Consider the following 19,142-nt stretch of genomic DNA (forward strand, 5'->3'; position numbering starts at 1 on the left):
ACAACCTTTTTTTTTTTTTTTTTTTATCTATATATATTTTGTGATTTCATTTTATTATTTTTTTGTTTGTTTTTTCAGTCCAGGGCGATGAGAAGCTGTTATATTTTGTTTATAAAAAAAAAGAAAAAAAAACTTGGGTAAACAGGCCTTTGTAAAGATGAAAAAAATAAAATTTGTACTTTTTTATTACACACCAGTGTTCTTCCTCTTTATGTGCAGTTTGTTCTGTCCGACAGGTGGCGACAGTGAGTGCGTGTTTTGGCAGGAACCTTTTTTTTTTTAATTAAAACATTTTTCAAACTTTTAGTCTTATTGATCAACTGGAGAAATTACAACACTAGAAAGAAGACATCTCAAAACAGTCTTAAGCATTTGAATTAAAAGTGGAAGGTGATGAAAGATTGACTTAAGTCCTTTATGAATGTGATAAAAATAAGAAGAAAAATAAATAAATCTATAAATCAACAGATACATGTTGGCACACAGAGATAAAATACTTGGACAAAGACAAACTATCAGAAAAGATGTACAATAGGAATGATGAGATGTCAAATTACCAAAAGTAGTTACCGGTATAAAAAACCACAAAACATGTAACTCTGCTATGCAGACAAGAACCAGAGAAAGATGAAGAATTTCCACAAAAAGGCCACAAATTTGGTCCCAAAGAGGAAAGAAAAACTTTGCATGAGAGCACAATAGAATGTTCACTGAAATAAAATTAAAGCAACTGCAGAAATGACCAAATTGATGTAAATCAGCCACAAAGCAACATGAAGGAACCACAGAGTCAAAGCAGCGAGGAAAGTTTTTACATGTCACATTTGGCATAATTATGGCCACAGTAAGATGAAAAAGTACCACATTTAGACAAAATATCCACAAAAAGGTGTAATATGTCCTCCGAGTTGAGACAAGAGTCACAGAAAGATACCAAATAAACAAAAATAGACCAAACAAAGTCTGTGAAACAGCCACAAAGTGACTTTAAATATCAAGTGGATTAGAGAACCACAGGGTCCACAAGATATGAGTTCAAAATCGTGAGAACAATCTCATAATGTCCTCAAGTTTAAATAAAACGGGCTAAATGAGACTGCAAAAATCCAATACAAGAACAAAATGACCACCGAACAAAATCTGAAGTCAGAAACGAGATAAATGAAACTAAAATGAGAGAAAAAGAACAAAAGACATAATGACCTCAATGAATCGTAATCACAAGCAAAATTATGTAAATCAGCCTTGAAGTGATGTTAAAGACAAACAACCAGGATATAAGACTGACACGCCACTAACACAGAATCAGGACCACAGAAAGATGCAAAAAAAACACTAAGAGACAATAAATGATCTAAAACAAACATAATGACCAAAGTAACATAGAAAGATCACAACACAAAGACTGAATGAAGCCACAGAACATCATGACAGAAAAAGATGCAATATGACCAGAAATCATCTCAAGCAACCACACACACACACACACACACACACACACACACACACACACACACACACACACACACACACACACAGTTTTGGTCCATTTATCATGATTCTCAAATTTTAATGATTTTTAAAAATCCTTCCCCTGACCTCCAGATTTCTCCTGTTGCTGCACCTCCCCGGTTCTCTCTGGCGCCCCCCAGTGGCGTCCCTCCCTCCTCTACAGACTCCCTCACTAAACAGCTGAATGAGCGTTCGATCAGGTTGACACTCGGTTTCCTGCTTCTTCCTCCTCTCAGGATTCCTGATCGCCGCTCACAGCTGTTCCGACACACAATGGCGGCCGTGGCTGCAGCTGCAGCTGCCACGCCTCCGCTGGCGCGCCCTCTGACCTTTCAGCTGGGCAGGGGTATATATAGCAGGCTGAGATGAGAGGAAGGCCCCTGGCAGCCAAGATGAAGTCTGTGGCGTGTGTGTGCTGCTTGCTGTCTCTCCTGGTGCTGTCGGCAGCAGGTATGGTGCGAGACCAAAACTCGTGTTTGGTGTCGGGAGCGTTTAGGAATCCTGTGCCGAGTCCATCCAGTCAGTTAGAACATGGAAATGCTGATACTCTGCGGTTGAATCTGGTGTCTGTCTGAGCGTTGCACGTCTGCTGCTGCCAGTCTGAACTGTGACTTTTAAGCCTTTAAAGTCTGATTTGTGCAGATTGTTTTGATTCCCATGTTGTGATGCTTGTATACTTGAGGAAAGAGGCGTGTGGTTTCTGTCGGGGTTGTGCTTGTAATTGAGTATCAAGGTGAGGTGTGTGTTAAACTTTGATGTTGACAGTGATAATCAGTAAACTGCGAGCTGTCAGAGCTGAGATGTGACACCGGTGGATGGAAATCGTCCTGCCTGCTACAGTGACTGAGTGGATCAACTACAAAGAATCAGCAAAACTAGATGAAATCTTTTGTTGGAGCTTTTTCACTTTGACCGTCGCTGCTCTTGACATTTCACACAGTCCATGTGAAGCAGACACTCCAAAAGCACAAGTGTTGCTTTCGGAGGTTACGAGTTGACTTGTCGTTCTCTCTTCACGCGGAGACAGAGTACCCTTGTCCGTCCTTGCAGGGGCTGATTTGGCCACTCCGAGCCGCTGTGGTCAGGTGTCAGGCATCAGACAAAGTCGTTACCAGATACTGTGTTCGTACGTCGCTTTAAGGCGCTCAGGAATGCCCACAGATCATGTACATGTTTACATGCAGGGACTCATTTAGGTGCACTTGCATGCAATTACAGGCCAATTATAAAATCAGACATGGGTGCGAGCAGACTGGGCGTCTGCAGCTAAAGTCAGCTCCGCGTTTAAAGCCTGGCCTCGCCTGTTAGGGGTCCGTCTGCAGAGCTGCTAATCTGTCATTCCAGTCAGCCGGTGCTCGTCCAGGGGATGTCCCGTCTAAAACCGGCAGCAGGCAGAGGACATGAAGGACTACGGCCCAGCGGCACAGCAGCTGTCCTGGTTAGAGTTACTCTGCTGGGGGGAAACTAAGTTAGATGACGAGGAAACCTGCTTTTAATGTGGCTCCACTTCTTTCCATGTATTTAAACATGATATCAATAAGTTTGACTGTTAGTGTGCTGCGTCGCATCAGTCCGATGCATTGATTGTTTCTCCTCATTGCAAAGAGACGTTGAGTCACACACTGTTGAAGGGACTGTGAGCAACAGTGCAGCGGCGTCGCAGGCCAACCTCCTGACAATCACAGGCAGGAGACGAGCGTCACGCTTCATGAAAATAGGAGTGGAATTATCCATCCTTCTTTTCACCCTCTGAGTCATTGTGGGACTATTTCTGTCTGCGAGGAGCAACGTCCCGCAGCCAGGCACCTGTCCCATTCCATCCCCGTATGGCCGAGCCCTGCAGGTTTGCAGCAGCAGCAGCCGCAGCAGCAGCAGCAGCAGCAGTAGCAGTAGCAGTAGCATTAAGAGGAGCAGCAGCAGAAGCATTAGGAGGAGCAGCAGCAGCAGCAGAAGCAGTAGCATTAAGAGGAGCAGCAGCAGAAGCATTAGGAGCAGCAGCAGCAGCAGAAGCAGTAGCAGTAGCATTAGGAGGAGCAGCAGCAGCAGCAGCAGCAGCAGCAGCAGTAGCAGTAGCATTAAGAGGAGCAGCAGCAGAAGCATTAGGAGCAGTAGCAGTAGCATTAGGAGGAGCAGCAGCAGCAGCAGCAGTAGCAGTAGCATTAGCATTAAGAGGAGCAGCAGCAGAAGCATTAGGAGGAGCAGCAGGAGCAGCAGTAGCAGTAGCAGTAGCAGTAGCAGTAGCATTAGGAGGAGCAGCAGCAGAAGCATTAGGAGCAGCAGCAGTAGCAGCTAACCATAACCCTGGGAAATGCTCAGGGAGAAATCAGAGACATGCTGATAGAAAACTTGTGATAGAATAATGTTTTCTATTTAAAATACTGTTGTTGTTGTTATTGTTGTTGTTGTTGTTGTTGTTGTTTTTTGGGGGTTTTATGCCGTGAGAATCAAGGTTTTATAGTGATATCCAGACTATAAAAGTAACACAGTAAAACTTTGGCAATAAGTTATAATCCATTGAAGAGTCTGATCATTTGACTAAGGGGTGTCACATTTAAATAGAACATGCATTTGTGGGATGAGCAGCAGAGTATATGGGTTGTGCCCCAAAAAAGAAAATGTAAATCTTCTCTACCAACAGCTTTTCTTTGCTGTTCCTTACAAATGTGGCAAAAAAGGGAGAATGATCAGCTTCCTATTGCTGTGAGCTATGATCAGAGAATCATTGAACAAACATGGATTTAATGACTTTTTGTGAATAGTTTACAATAATATTCTTTTCCATTCATATACTGTGCAATTCAAACAATCATTTTAATCCTGCTTCAGGTTTCTAAAATATAATTGTATAATAATTATATTTATAATACATTCCTTCAATTATTCTAATAAATCACGGCAATTCCTCATTAGTCAAATCTATAACAGGATTCAGAAATCGGAGCATTTTAACATGATCATTTAGAGATCATGTGACTCCTCTAGCTCACTAATTGCTGAGCGAACATGTGACATCCAGTTTAAATCCACTGACACTCACAGGTTTAATAACGCAGCAGCCCAGGAAGGTGACGGCGTAGATAAGGCAAAGGATCATTTTGTGCTGTCCAAGCAGCCAACTCAACTCAAATTATTGTGAAAGGAAAACACAAGACACGCAGAAATCATGAATGAAGCAATTTCTCCTGCTTTCTTTTAGAATTAACAAAGAAAGAAGAATAAATTCACCAGGTTTCTTCTTTCATCACAGCAGAAAGATGTGAAATGTTTGGCTGCTGCTCCGTCAGACTGAAACATCTCAACAACCTCAGGAGGACTTGTGGCGACTTTACTGGAATGTTTTTACCTCCGAAATGAAACACTTCACTTTTTGGAAATGTTCACCTTAAGCTTTTCTTTATTGCGCTGAACTAGTTAGAAAATGTTCACATGCATAGAAATTCAAATACTTTGTGAAATTACTATTATGGTGTTATTGATTGTCTGACTCCATGCTTTTCACAATGTATTCATGTTACAGTTCTGTTGTTGCACATTAGCTGTAGGTTAGTTTGATCATTGATTACTGATTACGTCGCTTAATTTAATTAGGAAGGTGCTCTTATTGTGAAAGCCTCTTGAAATAAATTGATTTATGAAATAAATGCAATGACAGGAAAAACAGCAAAGATAAAGTGCAAGCAAGCAGACAGTTAATATACATATAAGCATTGCAGTTACTCTGGATACGTTAATGTGACTCGCATTAAAACATAATTCATGTTGATCTTCACATGCTGAGTCACTTCTGGATAAACGAGGCTGCTTCTCTCCAAACAACAGGAGTTACATGAAATGGTAACAGAGACACAGCAGCTAATGCTGCAACACTGAGCCCAGCTGAAACCTTAGAAACGGTTAGTTATTATGTGATGATCGGCATCAGCATCACTTCTGATAATGACCACAGTAAGTCGTGCGCCTGCAGGGAATTCATGTCTAATCATCAGATTGAACGGACTGAAAGGTGCTTAAGGTTCCACTCTGTTATTTGTAACACCATTTACATGGAGATGTGTCCTCTAACTCCGCCGATGTTCTAATGCAGACTGTCGCAGCGCAGCATCTGTGGACTGCATCCAAATCTGTCTCTCGTGGCTTCATCCTCCTCTGATCCGCCTCTCATTTGAGTCTCTCAATTACTGACACCTACGGTACACTTAAGTCTGGCCAAGACACCTTTTATATGAGCACAGGATGGATGCTGGAGGCTGGACGGACATGTTGAGTAACATCTGCACATCCCATCGGACGTCGCATTTCTTCAAGACGAACTGGTCCGACAGTCTCGCGGCTCCGCGGGACTCAATACAACAAAACAACAGCGTCACAGATTCTACTTTGGCAGTTCCTAACATCAAGCTTGATTAAAAATTGCAAAGCTAAAATGTCTTCATCTTTGCACGCAGCGAGGAAGCGTGGGATTACCAACCCGTCCTCCGCTGGTAGCTGACTGCTGACAGCCGCCTCACGAGGTGCTAAGCGAACAGAGCTCCGCGATACAAGAGGTGACAAGCGACATTGAGAGAGCAGACTTGTTTGATGTGTGATTCAGGGTCTTAAAATAGGGGAAAGAAAGCGTCACGGGTACATGGAGTCCTGCTGGAGTCGCTCAGGAAAGCTGCACGAGCATTAAGCTTCATCCGAGCTCAGAATATAAAGTATCTCGGCTCAGAAGCAGCTGATCTTGGTTTGATGGAACTCTTCTTGGCTTTACACCTTTTTCTTTCACGTCCTCATTCGAAACAGAAACAACCTTAAAAAAGGTTTTATGCTCTTTACACATCCAGCAACAGCATCATACACCAGAAATGTGCTGCATCTTCAACACAGTGAATAATTAGTGTTAGAAAAAAATTAAAATAAGATAAACCTCTCTTTAAATAGGTAACTCATTAAGAACAAATTCTTCTTTACAAGGACAACCTGGCAAAAAGACAGAACACCAGTTGGAATTTAAAAAACGTTTTCTTTTCCTTTTTTTCCACAATTTAAAATATAATCTCCCAGACCAGTAAAATTAAGAATACAATTCAGAATTGATACTTGTTCAGTTCAATTTAGTCTTTACTTGTGTCTCTTTAGGGAAATTAATGTTGCAGCAAAGTATAAAACACAAACATACATACATACATATTATACAACATTTTAAAATCCAAGCGGGAGGGATAACACTGAGCTGAAATAACATCAGTAGCAGAAACTAAATAGGAAAGTAAAATAAACACAGAGGCTCCAACAGCTGTGAAATGCATGCTGGGTAAAAAGCTTTCAGAGCACACGTTCCTGTCTACCAGTGAGAACCCAAATAACATCAGTCCTCCTACCCTGTCCTTATTATTTCTGTTTAATAAATCAAAAGATATTTGCTATTTTTTTCTATTGTACTGAATCATAGAAACAACTTATTTTTTGTTGGATTCTAATTTGTTGACAAATACCTGAAAGCTCCTGGTTGTTTTCCAGTAATTTACCAAGGACAGGCTCCATCAAAATGATCCGTTTGTTAGAAACTGTCCATCTACACAGTTTAATTGTACTTAGAGCAAAGGCAGGTTCCACCCAGGACATTCACACGGTCACTGATCTTGCAGAAATGCATGTTTGTACACTGGAGGAGGAGAAGCCACAGGTAGAACCTCCAACCTGGACTAACACCAGCCATCTTCTCGCTATGAGGCCACACTGTTAACCACAACACCTAATCTTGGAAAGAAGAAATAATTCATAAAGATTTCATTAATACCTCCTCCAGAGAGTATCTAAAGCCCCCGACAGCTGCCATCACCGATTAGTCTCCGCCCCTCACACTGACCCCGTCCTGTAACTCTAACTGCTCACATACATCCGGCAGCCTCACGTCAGGCCGTGAACCACGGTGTGCTCCTCCTCTCAGGTTATAATTAAATGGAGGTCACGGCCTTGTGCTCTCTGTGTGCTGAGGTTGTAAAATCCATGTAATGTCCATGTGTGTTGCGTAACAGAGGGACTCCCCTGTTCACAGGAGGCAGGCTCGCTGTAATGGAGGCTGAGCTGGGCTGCGTGGAGCCCAACCAGCTCTGGGCTTTGTTGAGCGAGAAATTTAAAAGTGTCTGCTGATGTCCCATTGAAGGAAACGTCATGGGTTTAGAGCATCAGGAGAAACTAAATTCAAAGGAGGGACAACGTTTGTTCAATATTCTGGAAAACTCTTCGAGAAAGGCCTGAAAGAAACCCTGCAGTAGATGATGTCGTTTATATGAGTGCGCTGACACATCATCATGGCTGGGTGTTAAAAGTCTTCTATTTGAGATTAGGTTTGATAAATATAAAACTGATGAATTCATGTTCAAACAAGCTCGTTCAACATTTGCATCAGCCTCCATTATTGTTCACTATATGGACCATAAGATCTTTGCAGCCTACAAGTATAGAAATTAGAGGGATGAAGAGGATGAGGAGGACGAGAGCAAGATCGCTTCATCAGTGAATGAATGAATAAATATGGAACTGATGCAGTGAGTTAAAAATTGAACAGCAAACAACAAGAAAGGCCTTGTAAGTAAAGCCTTTCCCTCATTGATTTATATTCATTCAGAGAAAGATCAGCTCCACAGCGGCACCAAAGCGATAGCATTGATAGTTTCCGCTCCGTCAGCTGCTTCCTCTTGGATTCTCCACACAACTGTCCAGTCTTTGTCAACCTGAAATAGTCCGTTCCTCCCCGCCTCCATTCAAGGAGCTGAAATCTGAGTCTGACCTCCGGGAGGTGCTGAACATGTGATCGGCTCTGTTCTCGTTTTGGGACTTTAGTGCAGGTCAAGTGCTGACGTAGCAAATGAAGGTGACCGGTTGACGGATGGACGAGTTATGTAACGTGAAATCTGAGGAATTTCACTGGGATGGTCTCATGTTGTGCTCCCTTTTGGGTTTTCGTGATCGTCTTAATTAGATGAGTGTGTGTTCTTTCTTCTTCTAAGATCTCCTGCCAGAGTCCTCCGTCGCTGACGAGGAGTCCCTGGTGCATCTGCAGCTCCAGCAGCCAGAAGACGACCTCTTCTCCTGTGGATGCGACGCGCCGGAGGAACACGGCAGTCAGAGCTCCTCCAACGACACGCCGGCTCCAGAGAGGGCCGTGTGTCAACCCTGCAAGCCCCCGTCGGCCGGACAGCCTGAAGAAGTGCCGGAATCTTCCTCAGAGCACGAGGAAGAGGAGGGGGAAGAGGAGGAGGGAGTCCCCCCGCCTGAGGGTGATGCTTCTACTGAGGAGGTGACGAGTGAAGAAGGACAAGAGGAGGGAGATGAAGAGCTGACCTCTCAGGAAGAACCTGAAGGAGAGCCTGAAGAGGAGTCATCGGAGGAGGAAGGAGAAGCAGTGGAGGAGCCTGAATCACCTGACGATGAGGAGGACACGGCTGAGATAGAAGGAGGAGAAGAAGAGGAGGAGAAAACCGAACAAGATGAAGAAGCAGAAGAGGAACCATCCGAGGAGGAAGAGGAAATAACTGAGGTGGAGGCAGAAGAGGAGGAATCTGCTCCTGAAGAGGAAACTGCCGAGGAGTCAGTCGATGCTCCAGAGGAGACAAAGGCAGAAGCTGAGGAGCAGGTTAACATGGAGCCTGAGGAAGAGGAGGAAGAGGAGGAAGGCGGATCAGACCAAGAACCAGAAACGGAACCGGAGCAACACCTTGAAACTCAACCTGAAACACAGGAAGCAGAAACAGAGCAGACAGAAGAGCCAGAGCCAGAGTCAGATGATGAGGCTGAGCTGGATCCAGAACCTGAAGCAGAACCTGAAGCAGAACCTGAACCAGAAGCAGAAGCAGAACCTGAAGCAGAACCTGAAGCAGAACCTGAACCTGAAGCCATTCCCGAAGTGGAGCCAGAACCGTTGGAGGAGGAAGAGGAGGAGGTCACACCTGAACCTGTTGAGGAAGCAGTAGTGGAGGACGGAGCTCCTCTAGTCCAGGACGTGGAGGAGGCGACGGTGGAGGAGGCGACGGTGGAGAAGGCGACGGTGGAGAAGGCCACAGAGGATGAGGCGACGGTGGAGGAGGCCACAGAGGATGAGGCGACGGTGGAGGAGGCGACGGTGGAGGAGGCGACGATGGAGGAGGCGTCTGAAAAGAAACCTTCAAAGTCTAAACCCAAAGGTAAAAACATGTAAATGATTTTGATTGTTTGATTATCTGAACTTTTCTAAAAACAGGTTGTGTTGATTTCCTGCTGTTTCAACGTGAAGCTGAACCAGACGAGAGACTTGAATGTCTCCACGGACACTTCAGAGGACAGATCCTCTTACAGCGAATATGTCCCTTTGCGGTTGTTGCTTATTACGGAGGCATGTCATTATATAGGTGTTGACAGCGGCTATGAAAGACCATGGAAAGTCTTAATCTGATCACTAACTCATCTCTCTGTAATGATGCTGATGAGAAGATGAACACCACAGGGAGCTCTGCACGAGTAATTAATTAATTAATAAACAAATTAATGTCTGCCTCGTCTAAAACACAACAATGACACATTTTATTAGTTTTATATCTACCAGAACAAAACAACTTCATATTTCATTTTAAAACTTTTACCAACTTTATATGAAGCGTCTGAGATGGAATGTGATGATTGGTCAGCTTGAGGAGTGACGGCAGGTCGGCGACATTAAAGCTCATTTCTTCTATAAATGTTAATAAAAAGAAAGAAACAGTAAAATGCAAACAGTTTTTCTTTGTATACTTTGTCTTGGTTCACATAAAACTCATCAAATTCATCATTTATCAACATCTTTCTTTAGTGATGTTCAGTTGCTTATCGTTCAGAGTTGTTGATTTTGTGGGACCATTTGTCTAATTGATTTTTAGATTTATCACAAACAAAAAAAAACAACAACCTGAAACTTGATTGTAATACATAAAATCAACCCAATATTCTTTTCACAGTTGAAAGAATGTGACGAGGTGTCACAAGATTACAGTGTTAATGGATTGATTACAGTTTAAATGTTCATCTCTGGTGTCAGAATGCTAATAATAAACTATAAAGCTCCCAGGGATTTAGTAAAGCCATGAGCCATACCTACACAACATGTACACAACATGTAAACCACCGTTGGGTAAGTAATTAAATGCATATTGATGAATAATGACTAAAAACTCTGATGATTCTTGTGTCTCTGTTGAAGTGAGACGGTCCTGAAACGACAGCGGGCGTCTGTGTCTTCCTCTCGTTCGGTCTTCGACACGCCAGAGCCCCAGAATACGACACTGTGTGTCGCTAAAGAGGAATTAGCAACAACCTCTGGGACAGAAATAAAACGGACTGGAAATAGACAGATAGAGAGACAACAGCGTGATCTAACTGTGGAATCTAAACTCAGCCAGATGGTCTGATCACTCACAGGATCACACAGGAGACCTTTCACCTGGTGCAGCAGATCTTACAGAACCAGTGGATGCTGTGATACAACACGTTAGAAGTAAAGGCAGTGGACTGATGGTTTGTTCCTCCAATCACATCACAGACAGAGAGACGTCAGGCCCGGCGCCGAGGGACCGCTCGCACATCGAGGAGACGCTGCAGCTGGCGGGCGGGGAACCCTCCGCAGAGTTCTCAGGTCTGTAACACACAGTCAGGTCTGTAACACAGTCTCAGGTCTGTAACACAGTCTCAGGTCACAGTCTCAGGTCTGTAACACAGTCTCAGGTCTGTAACACACAGTCAAGCCTGTAACACACAGTCTTAGGCCTGTAACACAGTCTCAGGCCTGTAACACACAGTCTCAGGCCTGTAACACAGTCTCAGGTCTGTAACACAGTCAGGTCTGTAACACAGTCAGGTCTGTAACACACAGTCTCAGGTCTGTAACACAGTCAGGTCTGTAACACAGTCAGGCCTGTAACACAGTCTCAGGCCTGTAACACACAGTCTCAGGCCTGTAACACAGTCTCAGGTCTGTAACACACACTCAGGTCTGTAACACACAGTGTCAGGCCTGTAACACAGTCTCAGGTCTGTAACACACACTCAGGTCTGTAACACACAGTCTCAGGCCTGTAACACACAGTCTCAGGTCTGTAACACAGTCTCAGGTCTGTAACACACACTCAGGTCTGTAACACAGTCAGGTCTGTAACACACAGTCTCAGGTCTGTAACACAGTCAGGTCTGTAACACAGTCAGGTCTGTAACACACAGTCAGGCCTGTAACACACAGTCAGGTCTGTAACACACAGTCTCGGGTCTGTAACACAGTCTCAGGCCTGTAACACAGTCTCAGGTCTGTAACACAGTCAGGTCTGTAATACAGTCAGGCCTGTAACACAGTCTCAGGCCTGTAACACAGTCTCAGGCCTGTAACACAGTCTCAGGTCTGTAACACAGTCAGGTCTGTAACACAGTCAGGCCTGTAACACAGTCTCAGGCCTGTAACACAGTCTCAGGCCTGTAACACAGTCTCAGGCCTGTAACACAGTCTCAGGTCTGTAACACAGTCAGGTCTGTAACACAGTCAGGCCTGTTACACAGTCTCAGGCCTGTAACACAGTCTCAGGCCTGTAACACAGTCTCAGGCCTGTAACACAGTCTCAGGTCTGTAACACAGTCAGGTCTGTAACACAGTCAGGCCTGTAACACAGTCTCAGGTCTGTAACACAGTCAGGCCTGTAACACAGTCTCAGGCCTGTAACACAGTCTCAGGCCTGTAACACACAGTCTCAGGTCTGTAACACAGTCTCAGGTCTGTAACACAGTCTCAGGTCTGTAACACACACTCAGGTCTGTAACACACAGTTAGGTCTGTAACACACAGTCAGGTCTGTAACACAGTCAGGTCTGTAACACACAGTCAGGTCTGTAACACACAGTCAGGTGGATGTATGATCACTAAAGTATCATCACATCCCAAACATGCACAGAGACGCAGAGAGAAGTGAAATATTGTAATAGATAAATAAAGTACCTCAGAACATCGTCAAAAGTAAACATTCAGTTCATTTACTTCTGTTGAATATATGTGCACAAATCACATTTCCTTGGAAAAAAATTAATAAGAATACAGCATAGAAATGTGTTTGTACACAAAGTACGGTGGAGCAGTCACATTTTAAGACTGTGTGTTGAAATCAGAGTACTCAAAGAAAACCAACACATACAGGGAGAACCTGCAAACTTCATACAGGAGTTTGTGTTGATGTGAGAGAGCGTCAACAACTTCACCAACGTGTGGCTCAGTATGAAGAATATTACCTACTGTAAAGAAATAAATACTCATTAAGCTCCAGTATCTAAAAATACAACATGATTACAGTCACGTGAGTATTTGTAACTTGTTGTACACACACACACACACACACACACACACACACACACACACACACACACACACACACACACACACACACACACACACACACACACACACACACACACACACACACACACACACACACACAGTTGCTATGCAGTCCACCATTTCAAATGTGTTTCAGACGTTTGCAGTGGAAACGCCTGAAGCCGTGACTTAAAATAAAAAAAATGGAGCCGAATGTTTACAGCTACTTTGTGTGGAAAAGAAAAACAGATGTTTGCATGCAAATGAAAGGAAGTTAGAAACAATTTCAGGACCTTTTTTTGCCGAAACTATTCCGAAAAGTACTTCACGATGTCTGAAGTTTTGTGTGTGTGTGTGTGTGTGTGTGTGTGTGTGTGTGTGTGTGTGTGTGTGTGTGTGTGTGTGTGTGTGTGTGTGTGTGTGTGTGTGTCTCCAGGCAGGTGATTAATCAGTGTAACTCCGTCCTGAAGGCCGCTCTGTTCTGCTCAAGCAGATTGGTTGATTTCAGACGGAGCTGCACTCGAGCCAAATTCTTAATCACTTCAGCTCCATTCAATAAACTTTACGAGTGTAATTCATCACGTACAGCAGAGGTAACTGTGGTCATCAGCAGTGGTAGCAGGAGAGTTTGTAACCGTCTTGTTCAGATGGATTCTTTGCCTTTACGTCCCGACCGTCACAGCCCTGCTCTCATCTCTCCAGGCGCCATGAAGACCCTGTTAAACATCTACCACAAGGCCATCAAACCAATGGAGGACGCCTTCAAGTACAATGAGCTCAGGCAGCATGAAGTCACAGGTAACTTCAACAGCATTCATTCAAGTCTCAACGGCCCAAAAGAGCAGCAGAAGAAGAAACTCTTGAAAACGTTTAGAACTCAACAGCAGTTGATGTCCTGCAACTTGATGTAAATTCACAAATGATAAGGCGGTGAAAGGTTTAATTTCAAATGTCATCCTGCAACTGGTGCACATTCATTTAGTGGTGAGTGTTAGTCAGACGATCCAACCCTGGCAGGGCATCAAATAAAATGAATAAGAATGAAAATACTTATAGAGAAACTACCATTACTGTACAGCTTCCAATTTACACCAATTAAATGTCATGAAGACCTAATTATTCATTCACCAAACTTTCTTTTGAGAAATGTTCACCCAAGACACACCAAAACCACTCGCCAGGATTCAATTCTCAGCTCGGCACACGCCTCAACATTTACAGCAAATTGAGCTGCAGACGAACCATGAAGTCCAAATATAGTCATAATTAAGGAGCAACATGGAGCCAGAATGTGACATTATTTAAACCTGCCTCACGGGAAAACACAATAAAGACTCTGTCTGCTGAAACTTGAAGGAAACACTGTGCAGGCCAGGCGTCTGCAACTTTGTTCCATAACACTTGAGGGCAGAGTCTTGATTATTTATGCTCAGCGGCAGGATGAAGGTTTCAGTGTGTCATGTGACTCTGGGACGCCTTGTGGTGGATTATTGAATTACAGGGTGGCACTTTAGTGAATGTGGGTGGCAACAAATGCTCATAAATCTTATCATGGGTGAAATCTGAGCTGACAAATGACAAATATAAAGGAAGCAGGACTTTTTTAACCGAGGACTGAGTGCTGAGCTTCCAGAGTAGTTACGCAACATATCTGTGAAAAAAACAAAGCTGAACAACAATATGTTAACGTAAACAAAACTGAAGAAATAATAAAGCTCAGAAATCCAGAAAATAAATGAAACTTTAATTTCACAGAGACTAATAAATTAGTTTCAAACTACTATTACAGTTCAACATTTCATCTTAAAATGATTAATGGTGTAGAATTTCTTGTTTAACCATTTAAAGAGAAGGCAGGATATTTCAACACTTTGAAAATGAAACAATACATGATATAATATGCCAATAAGTATGATACTGACCGCGATCACACACATTTCACCATCTCTTTGTTAGAGCGTTGCTGTACACACACACACACACACACACACACACACACACACACACACACACACACACACACACACACACATTGTGCTTTGAATGTTTTACTAAAGACGTGAGGAAAATATTTTAAAACTTGCACTAGTTTCAGATTTCCTGGCTAGCTCAGTTGGTAGAGCATGAGACTCACAATCTCAGGGGTAGTGGGTTCGTGTCCCACGCCGGGCGTCACCTTCCCGTGGGCTCACCACCTGCAGGAAGGTTCTTAATCGGTGTATTGTGATCTGGGTGACGGTGCTCAGACTGTCACCCCCGCGACCTGGAAGCGGAAGAAAATGAATGAATGAATGCACTAGTTTCATACATATGATATTTTTTCTTAGATCGTTTTCGAATTATTGCATCAGGGAGGTGAAGTGAGCAGCAACAGCGACATCAGAAGGTTAAAGAGCATTTTTATGGACATCACCTTCTTTCCTCTTCCTATTTATCTCCGGTGGAAAGATGGGGAGATCACCTCCAAGCCGATGGTCTTGTTCCTGGGACCGTGGAGCGTGGGTAAATCCTCCATGATCAACTACCTGCTGGGCCTTCATGGCTCCTCCCAGGAGCTCTACACAGGTCAGCACACGTCCAGCCCGGTCGGAGGAAGAGTGTGAATTCTGCAGAGTCACCTTTCCCCTGTCCCTCCGCCAGGCGCCGAGCCCACCACCTCCGAGTACACTGTCATCATGCACGGCGAGAAGTTCCGCTCCGTGGAGGGCATCGTCATGGCAGCGGACAGCTCCAGGTCCTTCTCGCCCCTGGAGAAGTTCGGCCAGGGTTTCCTGGAGCGGCTGGTCGGCGTCGAGATGCCCCACAAGCTGCTGGAGAGGGTCACCTTCGTGGACACCCCGGGCATCATCGAGAACCGCAAGCAGCAGGAGAGAGGTGGTGAAAAACACCGAAACACATCAGAGCAGCATGATAATGAAGTCTTCATGATCTTTGGTTTGTTCTCTGTGAAACACATCGAGAAACAACAACAACAACAACAAAACAGGAAGATTGACAATGTCAGGAGCCTGAATCAGACGTAGATCAAGACTTCAGCCTCCAGCAAACTCTAAAAACTTTCAAGCACATTTGAAAAAGGTGTTTGTTGAAATGAATCATAATTACAGCAATACTGAGATACATATCAAATGCATGCATGTTGATTAAAATACAGTCAGTCATTTTAATTCAACAGGCCACTTTAGTTCTAATAAATCATCCTGCTTTATGTAATGCACTCTTTCAGATTTAATTATGATTTGCTGACTACTTTCAAGACTCTTATTTTAGGAATTTTAAGATTAAGATTCAAATAAATTCAACTTTATTTATAAAGCACCAAATACAACACAGTCCTGAATAAAGGAAGCAAGGAAAGATTGTCCAAAGCCTGGTGTGCCGTTGTAGCGGGTGTTGACCCGGAGCGCCCCTCCTCTGGTCCTCAGGCTACCCCTACAACGAGGTGTGCCAGTGGTTCATCGATCGAGCCGATCTGATCTTCCTGGTGTTCGATCCCACCAAGCTGGACGTGGGAGGAGAGCTGGAGATGCTCTTCAAGCAGATGAAGGGCCGCGAGTCCCAGATCCGCCTCATCCTCAACAAGGCCGACAGCCTCTCCAACCAGGACCTGATGAGGGTCTACGGAGCCTTGTTCTGGAGCATGGCGCCGCTCATCAACGTCACCGAGCCGCCCCGGGTCTACGTCAGCTCCTTCTGGCCCCAGGACTACAGCCTGGACACCAGCCGGGAACTCTTCATGAGGGAGGAGATCTCCCTGCTGGAGGACCTCAACCAGGTACACCTCAGTTCAAATTGATGTGATGCGTTCAGCAGTATGATCAGTAGTGAGAAGAGATGAATGCAGGAGAATAGTGCATGCTGTGTGAAAAACGCCCAAATGAAGTCTAGAGTCTGGAGTCTAGAGCTGCTGGTGGAGCCTAGAGCTGCAGGTGGAGTCCAGAGCTGCTGGTGGAGTCTCCCGCTGCAGGTGGAGTCTAGAGCTGCAGGGAGAGTCTAGAGCTGCTGGTGGAGTCCAGAGCTGCAGGGAGAGTCTAGGGCTGCAGGTGGAGTCCAGAGCTGCAGGGAGAGTCTACAGCTGCAGGTGGAGTCGAGAGCTGCAGGGAGAGTCTACAGCTGCAGGTGGAGTCTAAAGCCGCTGGTGGAGTCCAGAGGAGAAAACGTCCTCCTGCTTCACAGGAAGCTGAGTCTTAATCCTCGGCTGGAGCAGCGAGCTCAGGCGCTCTAGATCTGCTGACTGGCCTTCAGCTCACACTCACATTCTGAGTCCCCGGGTCGCCACACATCTCCAAGTTGTTCCTCCACCTCTCACAAATATCAGCGTTGCCATGGTTACAACATTGCGCTTATTGTCTCTGCATAGACAACACTTGAGATAAAGATTTTACTGAATTCCGGCCTAAATTTGTTAGAGGTGTGTAAAGACTGTTCATCTCTCCTCACTCTGCTCTCCATTTTCATCCCTCCATCTTCTCCTCGCAGGTGATTGAGAATCAGATTGAGAACAAGATCGCGTTCATCCGACAGCACGGCATCCGTGTGCGCATCCACGCCCTGCTGGTGGACCGCTACCTGCAGACCTACTACGAGCGGCTGGGCTGGTTCAGCGACCCCCACGAGGTCTTCCAAGACATCGTCAACGACCCGGACAAGTACTACATCTTCAAGTCCATCCTGGCCAAGACCAACGTCAGCAAGTTCGACCTGCCGGACAAGGAGGCCTACCAGGACTTCTTCGGCGTCAACCCCGTCTCCAGCTTCAAGCAGCTGTCGTCCCACTGCAGCTGGACCGGCGGCTGCCTGCTGGAGAGGATCGAGAGAGCCGTCTCGCACGAGCTGCCGGCTCTGCTCAGCAGCATCAGCAAGAACGCAGACGCTCCACCTCCGCCCCGGGCGGCGCCGGCCGCCCCACCCCCTCTACCTGGTACCTGCGAAGGTCCCGGGTGTGAAGAGAAACCCAAGAACCGCTGGAGGAGGGAGTGAGGAAAAGAGGAGGCAGGTGGCGGCAGCAGCCAGAAGGATTCCTGAGAATAATCCCCCTCGGATGTGGTTTTTCAGGACGGAGACTGAGCAGGAAGGAAGTAAATGAGCGGCTAGAAAAATGTCCACAGAACTTCAGTACCAAGCGGGTGGAGAGAGGACTTTTCATTTTGTGGTGCAGTTTCAATGTGCATGATATACCGAACATGCACGTTTTCAAATCCTTTCATACTTCTATCAATAGTAACTGCTGCACGCGCTCTTATTTGACATTTCCATACACCTAAATGAGGTTTTTGCTCACAATAGAAACGTGACAACTTAAATAAACTCTTTGACTTCTATCGTCTGCTTCTCGGCACCATAACTCTCAGATACTGAAAGATGAAGTTATCTGGAAAAAAAAGAAAACTGTAGCAGAAGCACTCACTGCACATTATTCATCAATTATAAATTTGTAAAATCCAAACGAATCCAGTCGAGTTTTAAAAGGGTTAAAAAGTTACAATGTCGGATATAGAATAAATTCAGTTTAGGCTTTGGGACGTCTCATTATATGTGAATGAAATCTGAGGATGACTGTTCTGTTGTTTCTTTGGCGTTTGAGGTTTGTACATCGTTTATTCACATTGTTTTCGTCAGAGGAGGACGCCGGCAGCAGCTACACCCCTGCAGCGATAAAACACCACCACCCGTTTATCTTTCACCTGCAAAGTGTGATGATTAATTCACATCTGCCGTGCTGTGATTTTCACGGCCTTAATTCTCCTTGCCACTAGGTTGATGCACAAACAATCCCTGTACGTTGCTGATACTCTAATAACAGTGTGGAGAAAAACACAGAAATAGATGCTGTAGTGTTTAGTCACAATACTTTACTGTGCTAATGGACTGTGATTTTTTTTTCTTTTTATTCTGCTGTACAATGTTTATATTAGAAGACATTTTTATTCTAAAATTGTATGTGCCCAAAGTGAAATAAGTGAATATAAATGTGTGTACGTCTCCAAATTTAGCGGTATTTTCTGTTCACAGTGCACACGTGGCGTTTCCAGCCCTCTAAACTGCCGTCAGTTTTTACCTCAACGTGGCTGCAGACCACATGTGCATTTCCATTAAAGTGTAATCCTTTTCCTCATCCTGTCTGTTTTTAATTGTCATTGTTGTGTGTGATTTCTTTTGAGTAAACGACAAAAACAATCAGTGAGCCTCTTTTGCTTTTGTGAAGCCCGCAGGAGAAACAAAAACGTTGCAGATAAAATCTCGTTCTGTGCAACAATAATATAATTTAGATCATTTGGTTGTTCAG

At 44.5% G+C, this 19,142-nt stretch overlaps 1 protein-coding gene across 1 annotated transcript; it reads left to right on the forward strand.

Annotated features, from left to right (window-relative positions):
* Positions 1-1,892: 1,892 nt before the first annotated feature.
* On the forward strand, positions 1,893-19,035 carry LOC308110300 (sarcalumenin). The gene is made up of 8 exons (XM_080464510.1): positions 1,893-1,962; positions 8,508-9,680; positions 11,048-11,140; positions 13,559-13,654; positions 15,305-15,421; positions 15,497-15,730; positions 16,282-16,631; positions 17,336-19,035. The coding sequence occupies exons 1-8, from the start codon at positions 1,905-1,907 to the stop codon at positions 17,834-17,836; spliced, it is 2,622 nt and encodes an 873-aa protein (XP_080320636.1). The 5' UTR covers positions 1,893-1,904; the 3' UTR covers positions 17,837-19,035.
* The last annotated feature ends 107 nt before the right edge of the window (positions 19,036-19,142 follow it).

The sequence above is a fragment of the Lipophrys pholis genome, assembly GCF_963383615.2.
Source record: "Lipophrys pholis genome assembly, chromosome: 5".
Lineage (NCBI taxonomy): Eukaryota > Metazoa > Chordata > Actinopteri > Blenniiformes > Blenniidae > Lipophrys > Lipophrys pholis.

Excerpts from the sequence above, each read along its gene's own strand:
- LOC308110300 (XM_080464510.1), top strand. The coding sequence starts at position 1,905 with ATGAAGTCTGTGGCGTGTGTGTGCTGCTTGCTGTCTCTCCTGGTGCTG. Across the intron at positions 9,681-11,047 it reads TTCAAAGTCTAAACCCAAAG|ACAGAGAGACGTCAGGCCCG; the intron begins GTAAAAACATGT and ends ATCACATCACAG. Across the intron at positions 15,731-16,281 it reads CCGCAAGCAGCAGGAGAGAG|GCTACCCCTACAACGAGGTG; the intron begins GTGGTGAAAAAC and ends TCTGGTCCTCAG.